Below are 14938 nucleotides of genomic sequence, written 5' to 3' on the forward strand. Positions count from 1 at the left end.
CTATAAAAAAAATTGTGTTTTTATTTTATTAGGGGCCTATTTTAAAAAGAGAGTTGAGCCTCCTATTTCATAGGAATGGCCTTGATTGAATATAAAAATAAAAATTAATATGTTTTTTTGTCTGGTGTGTACAATGTGGTCATGAGTCTTTTGTGAGCCAAACTCCGACGTCCTATAACCTCATCCTCTCCTCAATGCCTGACGTAAGTTGTGCTTTCTAAATCTTGGTTGTGCTATGTGGACATTCTTTTTCAATAAGAACCATGTGGTCAAATTAGTTGTATTAAGCTACTTTCATTATTTTCTTATTTGAAATCAATGTTGTATTAGGTGTTTAACCGAATATTTTATTGTTCTACAATAAACCAACTCTGCTTTTAGGCTATGATGTAAGTTTTTGTCCATCACACACACAAAGGAATTATGGGAAAGATTGAGAAAGTACAAGCTGCGGTTGAATCCTAACAAATGTACATTCGGTGTAAGGTCTGGAAAGTTGCTAGGTTTCATTGTCAGCCAAAGAGGCATTGAAGTTGATCCTGACAAAGTCCGAGCCATCAGAGAGATGCCAGCCCCTCAAACTGAAAAGCAAGTCAGAGGTTTCCTCGGACGCCTGAATTATATTTCAAGATTCATATCTCACATGACTACTACCTGCGGACCAATCTTCAAATTGCTCAGAAAGAATCAGCCTGTTGTATGGAATGATGAATGCCAGGAAGCTTTTGATAGCATTAAAGAATACTTGTTGGAACCACCTATCCTTGACCCGCCAGTGGAAGGAAGGCCTTTGATTATGTACCTGTCAGTGTTAGATGATTCAGTGGGTTGTGTACTCGGTCAACAAGACGAGACTGGAAAGAAAGAACATGCTATCTACTATCTGAGCAAGAAGTTCACCGACTGTGAGACTCGGTATACAATGCTTGAAAAAACTTGTTGTGCTTTAGCTTGGGCTGCCAAACGCCTGCGTCATTATATGGTGAACCATACAACTTGGTTAATATCCCGAATGGATCCAATCAAGTACAAGCTTCTCGTAAATTAATCTTACACATCAACTTTGAACAACATTCGTTTGTCAACAAACATTTTGAGCTCAAGAGGACATTCAGCAGAAGTGTTTGCCTACACAAAATATAATGAAGGTGAGAAAAACACAAGAAGGGGGGTTGAATTGTGTTTTGAAAAATTCTTCGTTTCTCCTAAAAACTGAACACACTGATCAGAAGCTAAGTGAGACAGCTTCTGAAGTGATGATCAGAATCTAAATGCAGCGGAATAAAACAGAGAGAGAGAAGAAGAACGACACAAAGCAATTATACTGGTTCCTTCCACAATCCGGAAGTAGTCCAGTCCCCCTTGCACTTCCAAGGAGATTTCACTAAGAGTAATATCTGATTACAATTGCTCAAGCACACAAGAAAGAGACTTCCTTTGCTCAAGCACACAAGCTAGAGACTTCCTTTGCTCAAGAACACAATCAAGAGACTTCCTGCTCAAGCACAACTGCAAGAGACTTCCTAACTAAACAAAATTACACAGAAAATTGTTTAAGGTTGAACACTTGATATACAATCAGAGGTGCTCACAATATAAATCAGATACAGACTCGATGGACTTAAGAATTTCTAAGATATGACTTTGAGACACAGAAATTCTAAGTGAATGCAGAACAATTTCAGCAGAGGTTTGGCACTTGTAAAAATGTTGTGAGTCTTTCGTTCAGCGTTCTTGCATTACCAAATCTCTAGGTCTTCACTCCTTTATATAGAGGTGTGAAAGAGACGTTGTGAAATTGACAGCACACCAAAGAGTCGTTGTTGAAGCTTGATCTTTCACCAATGATCTTTTGCCTGATTTGGTTGTTGTCCTATGAAGAACCAATTTGAAATCCATTCCTTATCCAAAGGAACATATATGCAGGCGAAACCGTATTCTGGAGCTGTTTTCTTGTCTTGTAGCGTGGACACAAAACAGAGTAGTGGAGAACGTGGTTGTACAATTCGTACAAAGTACAATGTCAACGCTTTCGTCCAAATTGCAAGCACATGCCTTCAAACACCTTTGAAATGACCGTTGCAATGTTCCACTGATTTTCTGCTGTGTTTTCGAATCCAATAGACAGCTTTTGCAATGTAGATTCTTCAATCTTTGAATGTTCTGCAAATCCAGTTGATCTTCAGCTTCTGGTGAAATGACTTCTGATGAGGCAGCTTCTGATGATGCAGCTTCTGCAGCTTCTGATGGTGCAGCTTCTGTAGCTTCTGATGGTGCAGCTTCTCCAACTTCTGATGATGCAGCTTCTGATGATACAGCTTCTGATAATGTGGCTTCTGGACCTCTTGTCTTCAGGAGCACTATTCTTCAGGAGCACTACTTCTTCAGGAGCAGCTTGACTTCAGGAGCGCTTTTACTTTCAGGAGCGTATTGCCTTCAGAATCATCTAAGCTTCATTTTCTTTTGCTCTTTATTTGCTCATTCAGAACCAATTAATGATGTAACTCTTTAACTGTGGTCCTGTACACTTGAACAAATATTAGCTAGTCCAATTTACAATTTTTAATACCTTGTTATCATCAAAACTCTTTAAGGTTCATTGTTAAACACATTTTGTTCCAACATATAACACATTGTCAAGTAAAAAGTATAGTTTGAGAAAAATTATGCAGCTATTTTGAAGGTCCTATCTGTTGAGTTTCATGAATCTAACCTCACTTATGGCATCAAGGAAGGATTGTGACCATCTTCCCACAGCTCGAGACACAACACGATCAAACTTGACAAATGACTTTGGATTCAAACCTCCACTTCAATTTATAAAACTCGATTAATAATCAGATAATTCATATTTAGATTCAATCTCAATAATCAGATAATTCATATTTAAATTCATTTTTAATTAATATAGCATGGTTCACCTCGGTCGACTCAATCAAACCGTCAATGATCATGGTCATCCTCTGAGTTTGAAGTAAATCATCAGCCAATGATACTACAGTTGGACCAATCATCTGACTAACAGCTTGTGTGAGCTCAACATTTGCACCATTCATCCTGCCATACTTCATGGCATTAATAATCTAATCAATACTTCATCGTATAACAGTGAAAATATTGAGACTAACTACACATTTAAAACACATGTGTCATACCTCTCTATGTAATCAGACACTTCAGGTATGTTAGGATTCACCATCATTTTCATGCCATAAAATGCATTAGAAATACCCATGACACCTGAAATTTAATAACAAATTTTCTAGAATTCATTAGACTATAATGCTTGGTATTACTTCACAACATTATCTTAAAGCTTTATACTCGATAAAAATGATTATCTAACCCTATCACCAATTAAAAGTAGACATAGTACCCAACAAATTTGGCTTACCGTAATACTTCTCAACCACATGACCAATAACATCTGAAGTTTCAAAATATTTATAAGATAAATATATGAGTTTTCTAAAAGTGCATCAAAGTTAAAACCATTGAATGCTATGCAAAAAATTTACCCAGCAAACGATCCTCCTTGTGAGTAGCCAAGATATCCAGGAAAAGAACAAACTTGAAAAGTCGTTTTGGGATTTCAGTAGCATTGACCTTAAAAACATTTGTTCCTCCCATGAAGTCCAACTTATACTTCTGAGCAATTGTTTTGAACGTAGGGTCATTCTGAGCAACCATAAATCTCTCCAAAACATAAGTCGAACCTTTTCTATTTGATCCTTGAAGATTGGCAGGAGGTTTTTCCTGATAGTTGCATGAACCATACCACACTACTCAATCAAAAAAATAAAAAATACATCAGTTTGACAAATATGAACTAATCTTCAAAACTGAATTTAAAAAATATATTTAGCTGCTCATTGGCTCAATATTGATTACCATACTTATAATCATCATTTTGAATGTTACTGACCCATACTATCATTATCACCAATAAATTAAAAATTATAATTTCTTTGTATGACATGATCTCAATTATGATGAAGATAGCAAATCAACCTAATATATAATATAAATAGCAAAATCCTACGGTTGTTACATCCATCAACTAACACGTTATTCCAAAGGTTATTACAACCAATTCCTAAGCCAAACTACTAAAATAGTTAATAAGCACACCAAAGATTATTTTTCAGATATATATATCTGTACATGAAATCAGCCTGCAAGTTCGAATTAAAAATTAAAATCATACGTTTTCATCAATTAAGATCATGTGACGTGCTTAAGCTATTTTCAGGTAATGGTGAACTCAAAGTCTAGTGTACATGTATATATATAGCGACTCTGACATGATGACTATAAAAGACATGCCACGAACATGATTAGCTGAACTTATACGGCAACATGACAGAAATATAACAGAAATTATACGACAACATGACCGAAGCCATTCCACGCATATATAAGAAATTATATGGCAGCTGATGTATAAGAAAACACAAAACATGTCTGCAAGGATAAAATAGAATGCAAGCCTTAATAATCAAGTACTATTTCAATGTTTAAATAGCTGCTACCAAAAAAGGTTCAATACAATTACCAAAAAAGGTTCATCATTTTGCTCGTTCTGCACATCAAGAATCAGTTTGTTATACAACTGACAAATTTGTATTTAGTTTGTAATCTTACTCACAAAATTAATCCTCACGACTCTATAATTGTTTCTTAAAAAATTCAACAAAATCAAATAGAAACTAAAACTGAGAATGGGTGTTGGTTTCTGACATTACTATTAAGGTTATAACCATTTTTTTTCTCATCTTCTCCTTACACCTGCAAAATTAAAATTCAATGGCCCAACACAAAAAACCCTAAAAATTAGAAATGGTTAAAGGAAGAACAAAACAAACCTATCACAATTACCAATAGGCATTCAATTTCGCAACGGAGAGGAGATAGTGGGAAGGGTGCCGTTGATTTTTGATTCACAACGGGAGATGCAAACTCGACAGAGAAAGAAATGAAGAGATGTCGAACCCTAGAAGTCAATAAGCAAGAGACGGCAGCGAGGTTGACGGCGGCGAAAGAAAGGTTGATAGTGACGGGAGGTTAGGGTTGCGGTGAAGAAGGTGAAAGGAATAGATGAACAATTTTGGGAAAAGAGAAATTGAAACATCTCAAGAGTTAGAGAGGGAGAGAAACTGAGAATCAATGAAGAATAAATCGATTCCAAAAGAAGAAGAATGAATCAGTGAAAAGGGTTGTGGGTTTGAGAGTGAAATTGAGAACAAATTGAGGTGTTCATTCATTTGGCTTTGATGTGTGTCTTGGAAAATACACGTGAGAAAGGAAGAGAAATAGCTCACGTTACCAATGCAGTTGTGACTTGACACCACATTCACGAGCCAACACTACAAGAAATTTAGCATTTTGCGACACTTCATCTGCGACCCTTGCTTCAAAACTGCCTCAAAGTACACATTTGCGACTGTTGCTGGTATAATCATGTGAAAAAGCTTCTCACACGCAAGAGCTACTATTGTGAATAGAATTGTAATGCACCTTCAGAGACTTAAATTTCCACTAGTGTTTTGGTTTTTGAATGTTTAAACCATGTACTTTATCTCTTGTTTTGATTGTTACTATTAAAAGAATTATATTTATGGGATTTAGAAATTTTTAGTTATATATTTATGTATTGTAAGTATTTATTAATATATTCATTTAAATTGTCAACAAAAATTGCCCCATTCAATTTTTTTTTAAAAAAAAACTAAACATTTGCGACTGTTGTGAAGGGTCGCAATTGCACCATTCAATTTTTTTAAAAAAAAAACTTAACATTTGCGACTGTTGTGAAGGGTCGCAATTGCACCATTCATTTATTTTTTAAAAAAAACTAAACATTTGCGACTGTTAGGAACTGTCGCAATAACATTTGTGACGGTTGGAACGGTTGTTCTACGAAGGGTCGCAGATGACTGTTGCGACCCCAACATTAGCGCCTGTTGGGGAACATTCGCAAATGTACATTTGCGACCCTTCTAACAGTCGCAATTGTCAATTTTAAAGGTCGCAAAACGCGTTTTTTCTTGTAGTGCAATTTCAACCAAATATCAACATCCTTTGACATATAGCTAAGTACAAAACCGTATATATAGAGCTTAAATTCTTTGATAGCCAAACTTTGGTCACGAAACTTTAGCATTCTTCTCTTCACATAATTACCAAATTCTAAGATATATCTCTTCCTCACACTATCTTCCATTGGTTCTTCTACAGGCATTCCTAATATCACTATCACAAAAAGACAAGATAGGAAAAGTATACCATGTGTCTAAGTTTTTCATTAGGTTTTATTTTGGTATTTTAAGTTTTTCATTTTATTTGTATCCCTTAACTTATAAATAATACATACTTTGGTCTTTTGTATAATTTTGGTTCTATTTTTATAAGTAAAATTTTGAAAAATTGAGGGTTGCATGTACAAAAGTGTATAATTTATGTTCAAAATGAACTATTTCTAATATGAAATATGAATAACATGAAATATGATTTATGTTCATGTCTTGTGCTTCAAACATTACATGAAATAATACATACTTTCAAGCATTACAAAAGTGGCGCTAAAAATTCAAAAAACATTACTGTACACTGGCGTGACTTAAGTCACGCATGGCTTTAACACTTGCGACAGTTGATTCGCGCAAGTTAACTTGCGTAACTAGCCCTAGTGCCTACGAAAACCAGACGAACCAAGCTCAAAAACCAGCAAAATGAGATGAGTTTAGATGATACAATACCTGATATTTGATGCTTGATGAGCGTAGAAACTTGCTTCCTGACGATTTGCAATGATTTGAGATGATGATTTTGACCCAAAAAATAGCACTTTTTGGGTTTTTGAAGGTGGAGGGAAAGAAAATGGTGGTTGGAGTTCGGACTGATGGGTTTTGTTCAAAAACAAGAACATTGCGTGAGTTAACTTGCGCAGCGTGAGTTAACTTGCGTTGCGTGAGTTAACTTGCGTGGCGTGAGTTAACTTGCGCAAGGGTAAATTTGGCATGGCTGCAAGGTGCGAGCAAAATGTGCTGGGTGGAGAGCAACATTCATCTGCTTAAGGCAGGGTGTGGCAATAGCCACACCAGCCCAGCCCAGCCAGTTTTTATCAATTTTTGATCGATTGTGTCGTATTATCCCATAATATTGTTAAACTGGCGTAAGTAGATTCAATTACGAGCATATTAAGGTTTGGACCCAAACTGCATTCAATGCACATCAGTACAGCATTTAATGCTGTACTGATATATCAGTAGTGCGTGAGTTAACTCGCGCAAGTGTAATACATTGCGTGAGTTAACTCACGTAGTGCTTTATACTATACGTGACTATGCGTCAGTTAACTAACGCATAGTTTTACACTTTCGCATCTTAATTCACGCGACGTTACTTAACTAACGCATAGTATTACACTTGCGTTAGTTAACTTGCGCAAGGGTAAATTTGGAATGGCTGCAGGGTGCGAGCAAAATGTGATGGGTGAAGAGCAAAATTCTAAGCAGATCCGCCCCTGAACGATGTATAAAAGTTCTGCATGGTATATAAAATTGCTCTATATCATGCTTGTTTTTTTATTATTTTTTTACATTTTTGGAAATCTTCTACAAATTGAAATCCCGTTGAAAGTTTTGACAGTCATATGATATATTAACTCTAAAGTTTTATACCTTATTTGTAGCGTTCTTGTATCCTAGAATTTGATGGTGCGCATCTAGTGGAAATCCTGGACCAGCTGGTGCAGGAGCTGTTCTGTATGCGGAAGATGGAACACCGATATCAAATTAATGCAACGATTCAATTGGTTTTTATTTTATATTGTAGCTGACTGTTATGTTTCTTTTCTTCGCAGCTCTATCGATTCCGTGAATCACTGGGTTATCAAACAAAAAATGCTGCTGAGTATCGCGCTTTGATTTTGGGACTGGAACAAGCGATCAATAAAGGATTTAGGAACATAAGTGTTCAAGGAGACTCCAAAATTGTTATCAACCAGGTTTGTGTTCTTTTATAGAGTTTGCATTACTATATTAAACATATTTTTCAAGTCTCTCACCTTTTGCATAAACAAGAAAAAGAACCTGTGAAATAAAATTTACATTTTTCCTATCATTTGTTATTGGTTTTGCAACAGTTTATAGGTACACGGGAAATCAACAACCTGAGTTTATGAAACTTGTGTAACGATGCTTTGCAGCTAAGGGAAAACTTTCACTCGTTCAGCATCCAACACATTCCTGGGGTATTTATTTATGTTTAAGTTACCCTGTCTCAACTTGCTATTGCTTTATGGAGTTGAAAACGATTGCTTTAGTATTTGAGAATAATTTTGATCTTTTTCTTCTCATTTTGTAACTCTAATGCATGTCTATAAAAGAAGTAATGTGATCCTAGCAACTTTTTTTTTGAGTAAAAATTACAATGTGATCAATTTTTTTAGATTACAAACTTCTTATATTTTTGTCACGCCATTAACAGTATCTAACATGTTTTTGGTTTAATGTTTAAGGAATTTAACACTGCAGCTGATTCTCAAGCAAAACAGGCTATCAATCTTGGAGGTTAGACCTTTTCTCAGTTTCCGTTTGATTTCCTAATTATTGAGAATTGCAACTAAAACTACTTTGAAACCGAAAAGCATCTTTGGTTTGTGTTTGGTTTTCTATTTCAATTGATATATTTTCATTTAGATAACTTTTTGAAAAAGATATTGTTAACAATCTAATTAGCATGCCTCAATTTTTTATTTCATATCTGTATTTGGTAGGAAAACATCAAATTTAATGGATATTTATATTTTTGTAGATGGTCTAGTTGAAGAAGATGAGTATTGCATCATATGACAGCGTCGTTGTCAAAAACTAATGACAATTATGTTGCATTTCTGCCAAAAAAACAATTTAGCATATTGGGTGTTTTGCTCCTGACACTGCGCATGTCAAAGGTCAAATGTTGTTTACAAATTTGTAATTTGAACATGCCATGACTTGTAAATGCCCACCATTTGCTTAGGAAGTTAAAAATCAAATACTATGAAGTTTGGATTGTTATATTTTTTTATGTGCTTGTTTGTGGATCTCTATTCTGTTAATCTACATTTATTTTAAATAAAATTCTTTGCTACTTGATCGATGACCACCATGACCGAAGATGTTTGATATTTTTGAGCCTAAAAATGAGCTTCTTTTATACATGACTAGGACGCCGACCCGTGATATCGCACTAGTCCAACATTACATGAAACTATGAAAGACAATAAATTATAGGCTTAAATATGTGAATGTGACAAGTCCCTGCACTTTCACCAAATTTTGACATTGGTCCCTGTACTTTTTTTTGTTTGACATTGATCCTTGCACCTTGTAATTTTTTTTGCTTTGGTCCTTCTGTTAAGTCTCAGCTAAAAAACAAAACTAACGGTGTGCCATGTGGACCAATTATTCGATGCCATGTGGCAACTAAAAGACAATAATAAATACCAACTTTTTAATTATTATTTTATTCGTTATTTTTTACTTAAAAATATCATTAGTCCCTATTGAAAGGTCTCTTACCATATCTTTGAACTAGAGAATAACTTTGCTTGGGCACTTACCATATTGAAAGGTCTCTTATACTCAAAAGACAACATGCCTAAGGTAATTGTCACCGATAGGGATGGTGCTTTGATGAAGGCCGTTGTCACAGTTTTCCCTGAGACATACACCATGATTTGTTATTTTCATATTGGGAAGAATGTAAGGTCTAAGTGCATCACGAATTGTAAAGTGGTGGCAAAGCCTCCTAAGGGTGCAAAACTTGACAAGAAAGAATTGAAGAAGAACAAGATGAAGAATAACGTTGTTGTTGAGAAAGTGGTGAATGCTTGGAGAGAGTTGGTTGAATCTCCTACGGAGGAATCATATGCAAGTAATTTATTGAAATTCAAAGAGGCATGCATGATATTTCCGGAATTCATTAAATATGTCGAAGAAATGGTTTTGAACCTTAAGGAGAAATTTGTGAGGGCATGGACGGATAAAGTCTTGCATATAGGGTGTAGAACCACCAACATTGTTGAATCCGCTCATGGAGCGATATATTCCAAATATCATGAGGCTTTTTGAAAATGGAATTTTGAAGAATAAGAGAGAGAGGCCTCAAGGGCATAAGATTTGGAAAATGTGAGGTGGAATTAGTCATTTTGCAAAAAAAAATCTAAGTATGATTAAAGTTCATTAAGGTTTTTGTTTAAGAAAATAAAGGGAAAATTCAATGGGATTTTGATCCCAAGGTTTATTTGGAAAATTATTTGAGTGAAGTTGTTCACATTTTTTGGAAAAGAGAATTTTTCTAAGTGTCGTGATTCCTAAGCATACATCTAAAGCATACATTCCCTAAACATACATCTAAAGTATCCATGTGATGTGTGTGCATGTGTCGGTGCTTGTGTCGGTGTACATCATTAGAGTCCATTGTCCTTTACATATGCCCTAGTTTACATGCTATGGTCTTGCAAGAATTTAAATTGCACAAAATAAAGTACAAAAAAAAACCTAGGTTATACATGCTAAGTCTTGGCAAAATTTAAAGTGCACGGAATAAAGGCTAAGAATATAAGATGGAGGATGAGATGCTTATGGATGAATGAAACATGAAATGAAAGGGTTAGTAGCATAAGGCATAATAGAATAGAAATTATAAGCAAAAGGAACACTAAACAAAGTAGCAAAAACTTGACAAAAAAAGTAACAAAACTCTTGGCAAAATATACCTAAAATTTATCATAATATCAAAACAAGTATATGACCTATAATTCTCATATCATGACAATTTTCAAAGGTTTTGTTACAGCAATAATGGGAGAATTATAAGAACATATTCAAGTCAAGAGTTATGTTACATTTTTAGGCATATTTGGCACTTTATTTTCACAAACAATTATTTACATGACTTGTAAAACAAGTAACTAATACCATACATCACAAACAGTACCAAATACACTAAACTAAAGACAATCATATCACAAAATTTATTCATCAAGTATCAATCATCATGAGACAAAATATTGGAATCAAATCATACAAAAACTTCACAAACATTGACAAAAGGCACCAAAAATCACAAACAAATTTACCTATACTTTTATCCATTTTTTTTACATGTCAAAACATTATAAGAAACAAGTCTTAAGTATCAAAAATAATTGCAAGAAAATTCACAAGATTTTTTCAGAAATTTTTAACAAGATTTTTAACAAAAAATGAAAAAAATTGGATTAACAAAGAACAAATTATTTCCTCATATCTTTGATCAATGCTTAACATGCAAACACATCAAGATTCATCAAAAAATATCAAGAAAATGATTGAACATTTTTTAGGAATTTTTTTAAAAGGTTTTTTGGTATCACAGGGGTGTAATTATCAAAAGACAGTGTGGAAATAGCAAGAAATTTCAGAAAAAACAGAAAACAAAGGCCACAGGCCCAAGCCCAACGTTACAGTCGGATCTGGACTATCCAAAAGCCTCAGAGGCGTTGGATCGATCCAGATCCAGCACTGACCTAGATCCAACGGTTGAGAAGCGAAAGGAAACAAACCGAACTGAACCGGACCGGTTCATGTGTTTATATAAACACAAAGCTACCGGTCCAGTTCATTTCCCTCTCCCCTTTCTCTCACTACAGCGTTCTAGAGAGAGAAGCTCTGCAACTTCTCTCTTATTCTCCGATCGTCTTCTCCGACGAGTACAACGGTGCAGGTACGGTGGCTCGCCGGTGGCGCCTCCGTACCTGAATGTTTTTCTAAATCTTTTTACATCGTTGTGTTCGTCGTCTCCTCCTCTTTACGAATATGCAACTCTTTTTCTCAAGAACTTTCAGATAAAACCTAGATCTAAACTTTTTAATTCGACGAAAACTTTTGAAAAGTAATGAGGATGAAGAAGAGAGAGTTACCTCGGTTTTAATCGGAGAATAGGAACAAGAACCACGCTGGAAAATTCGAAATCTTCTTTTGAATCACTGAGTTTCTTTGGATCTCGTTTTACCGAAAATAAATCGATAAAAAATCCTCTTCTTCTTCTCTTGTTGCTTCGCCTCTGTGAATTTGTTCGAATCGGTACCGCTTTGACTCGATCTCTCTTCTTCTCTCTTCTTTCTGTGATCGCTCGAATTTGTCACTTACGTGACGAGTTGGAGCGCGAATTGCAGAAAAAACGGTTCAAGGATGAAGATTCTATGAAGAATCACTGAGAACCGTCAAGAATTTGTTTGATTTTGGCTTTGAATGTGATTCTGGAAAGTTAGGGTTTGTGATTGTTCCTTTTTGTTCTTGATGTAATTGTTGCTTCTAACGATCTTGTGGTGTTGAATTCTGTGTGAATTGATGAGTTTAGATGTGGATTTAGTGATTTTTGTTGGAATTGTGGATGAAGAAAACGGTTAGGGTTTGAAGCTTGCTTCAAACCTTCATCGTGTTCTTGAGTTTTTTTCTGGATTTTGATCTGTTTGATTTTGGAGAGAAAATGGAAAAGTGTTTGTGTGAGTTGGCGCGTGATTAATGGCTCTGACACTGTGCACTTATTTATAGCTGACATGTGTAGCTTCTGGACCAATGGTATGCTGGCACGTGGACTTGAACTTGGCTTGGATTTGGACTGAATTTGGGACTTGGACCATTCTGCAATTTCTGAAATTCAAAGGACTAAACTGCAAAATTTGAAAAGACTAAAAATTACACTTTTAATAACTTGGAGGACTAATCTGCAATTAAAAAAAGGACTAAAAAAGCAATTTTAAAACCAAAAGGACTTAAATGCAATTTTTTTTAAAACTTTGAAGGACTAAAATGCAAGTTAAAAATAAAATTGGGTAAAAATGTAAAATGGAAAATAACATAAAGTGAAACAATTAAAAAACACAAAAAGGACTAAAACGAACCAACTACAAAAATGAGGTACTTTAAAGTAACCTCTCTCTGTCAAAATTTTATGTGAAATGACCAAAATGCCCCTAGGGACTAAACTGACTCAAAATGACTCAAATGCAATTTTTGAAATGGATTTTAACATGGAATTGAAACAAAGGTTTATACAAACCAATTGAAAAGACTCAGAGACAATTTTCAGAGATTAAAATGAGTTTGAATGCATGAAATGACTAAAATGCCCTTTTCCATGATTTTTGCAAATAAACTTGAAATAAAATGCAGAGAAATATGCAATTGGTCAGAGGGACTTTTCAATGACTTGTAATGCAAGAAAAACATTTTGGATGGTTTTAAATGCAAGAAAACATAGACAAAGTTACAATTGAAAATATTTTTAAAACAAAGACAGTAAAATATGCAGATGAAGCATGGTAAAATATCAGGGTAAAACAATAGCAAATTGGCAGTCTCTCAATAGTAATAGACACATATCAGAGATGGCAAAACATTTTGAGCAAGTATTTTTAGATCCAAAATTAGGGTATAACAGACACCGATATTTAGGAGTTAGGACGTTATTGTTTTAGGGATCATAATCGAATATTTAGGAGTTAGGACGATATTGTTTTAGGGATCATAGTCGAATATTAATGTAACATATTTAATCTTAAAAAGCCGTTTAGCTAATCATACCTAGAAATATCTTTCAATATGTAATATTATAGAAAAAAATTCAATGAAAAGTGCAGTTCTTCACAGTTGAAATAAAGAAGAAAAAGAATATTGTCTTGGTGTGTCAAGTGCGATGAAAGTTGTAAAGGTGAATGTTAAGCAACATAACAAATGAGATGAATCATATTTCATATTCCTAATACTTAAAATTTTGAGTAAAGATGTGATGTCAAATTCTTTATGTGGTTATTCTTTAACTCAATTTAATATTCTTCAAGGCTCCCTTCATAGAAGAAAAAAAAATATTTATAGCTTAATCATATTGGTCTTTCTATTTTAGACCATTTTTGGTCTCTCAATCAGTTTAATGTAACACACGACATAATGATGTTGAGTACATGCATGAAATTACAAGAAAATCAATTAAAAACTTCAATTCTATTATTTTTTGATGTACAAAAATAAAATAAAGAGACCAAACTTGATTTTTAAATGGAGACCAATTTCATGAATGAGTAAAACAAAGATCAAAACATACCCATTAAAATAAGATCGTCGTGTCCCAAACTCTAACAAAATTAAAATTAGTAGCTATTAGTTATAATTTCATTAAACTTGAGGTAGTCATTACAAAAGTTTTATAATTTTCTGTCAACTTTATCAATGAATGTCATAATTTCATAAGAATAAAGGATAAAAAGAAGAAAATGAGATGACTAGATTATTGTGCAGGTAGAAAGTTTGATATGCATGAGAGAAAAATGAAAATAATAAACAAGTTGACTTGACCAAAAAAATAAAAAATAATAAAAGAAACAAGTTGTAAAAAAACAAAATAACGAAACAAAAGCTGGACAAAAACAATAACAAATATGAACAAAAACTAAAAGAACGCCGCTTGTGAAAAACATAAAAGATGTGAAAGACATAGATCACTCTCGTGTAAGTGTATATGATGTTGGACTAAAATCGAATGTCTGTTATTCCAATAAAACTAAAATTGTGGATGACGTGGCTTTTATAAGCCGTTAGATTAATTTACAATTAACAGTGGATATTAAATATAATTCACTATTTAAGTCGTTCGCGTGTCATCATCAACTTGTGTTTTATTCCTTTGCGTCCTCATCATCATCACCAACCATGCACCCGTCATACATTGAACCACCGTCCTCTTCACACCCCCTCCACCACCAAGCAAACCACAAAGATTTTGAGTGTGAGTTTGAGCCCCATGCATCAAATTCAAACCTCCTCAAATCGATCCGTCTGTATTCAATGCAACATTTTTTCATGTTAGCATATTTCGTCGTTACGAATTCGAAAGAAAACCTTGATGAGGA

General features: G+C 34.3%; 1 protein-coding gene across 7 annotated transcripts; it reads right to left on the bottom strand.

Moving 5' to 3' along the window:
* Positions 1 to 1047: 1047 nt before the first annotated feature.
* LOC146912511 (uncharacterized) lies at positions 1048 to 5339 on the bottom strand. Of its 7 annotated transcripts, XM_085720672.1 has the most exons (8): positions 4866 to 5339; positions 4556 to 4582; positions 3519 to 3782; positions 3395 to 3427; positions 3156 to 3240; positions 2922 to 3057; positions 2714 to 2810; positions 1048 to 1128 (listed from the first exon to the last, which is right to left on the bottom strand). In XM_085720672.1, the coding sequence occupies exons 3-7, from the start codon at positions 3688 to 3690 to the stop codon at positions 2775 to 2777; spliced, it is 462 nt and encodes a 153-aa protein (XP_085576798.1). In that variant the 5' UTR covers positions 3691 to 3782; positions 4556 to 4582; positions 4866 to 5339; the 3' UTR covers positions 1048 to 1128; positions 2714 to 2774. The 7 variants fall into 7 exon arrangements, with proteins under 7 accessions (XP_085576798.1, XP_085576794.1, XP_085576800.1 ...); XM_085720668.1 differs by lacking the exon at positions 4556 to 4582 and having other exon boundaries at positions 4879 to 5339; XM_085720674.1 differs by lacking the exon at positions 4556 to 4582 and having other exon boundaries at positions 3519 to 3756.
* Between the last annotated feature and the right edge of the window lie 9599 nt (positions 5340 to 14938).

Source organism: Medicago sativa, chromosome 6 (genome assembly GCF_051527215.1).
Source record: "Medicago sativa cultivar Bolivia chromosome 6, Bolivia_mono, whole genome shotgun sequence".
Taxonomy (NCBI): Eukaryota; Viridiplantae; Streptophyta; class Magnoliopsida; order Fabales; family Fabaceae; genus Medicago; species Medicago sativa.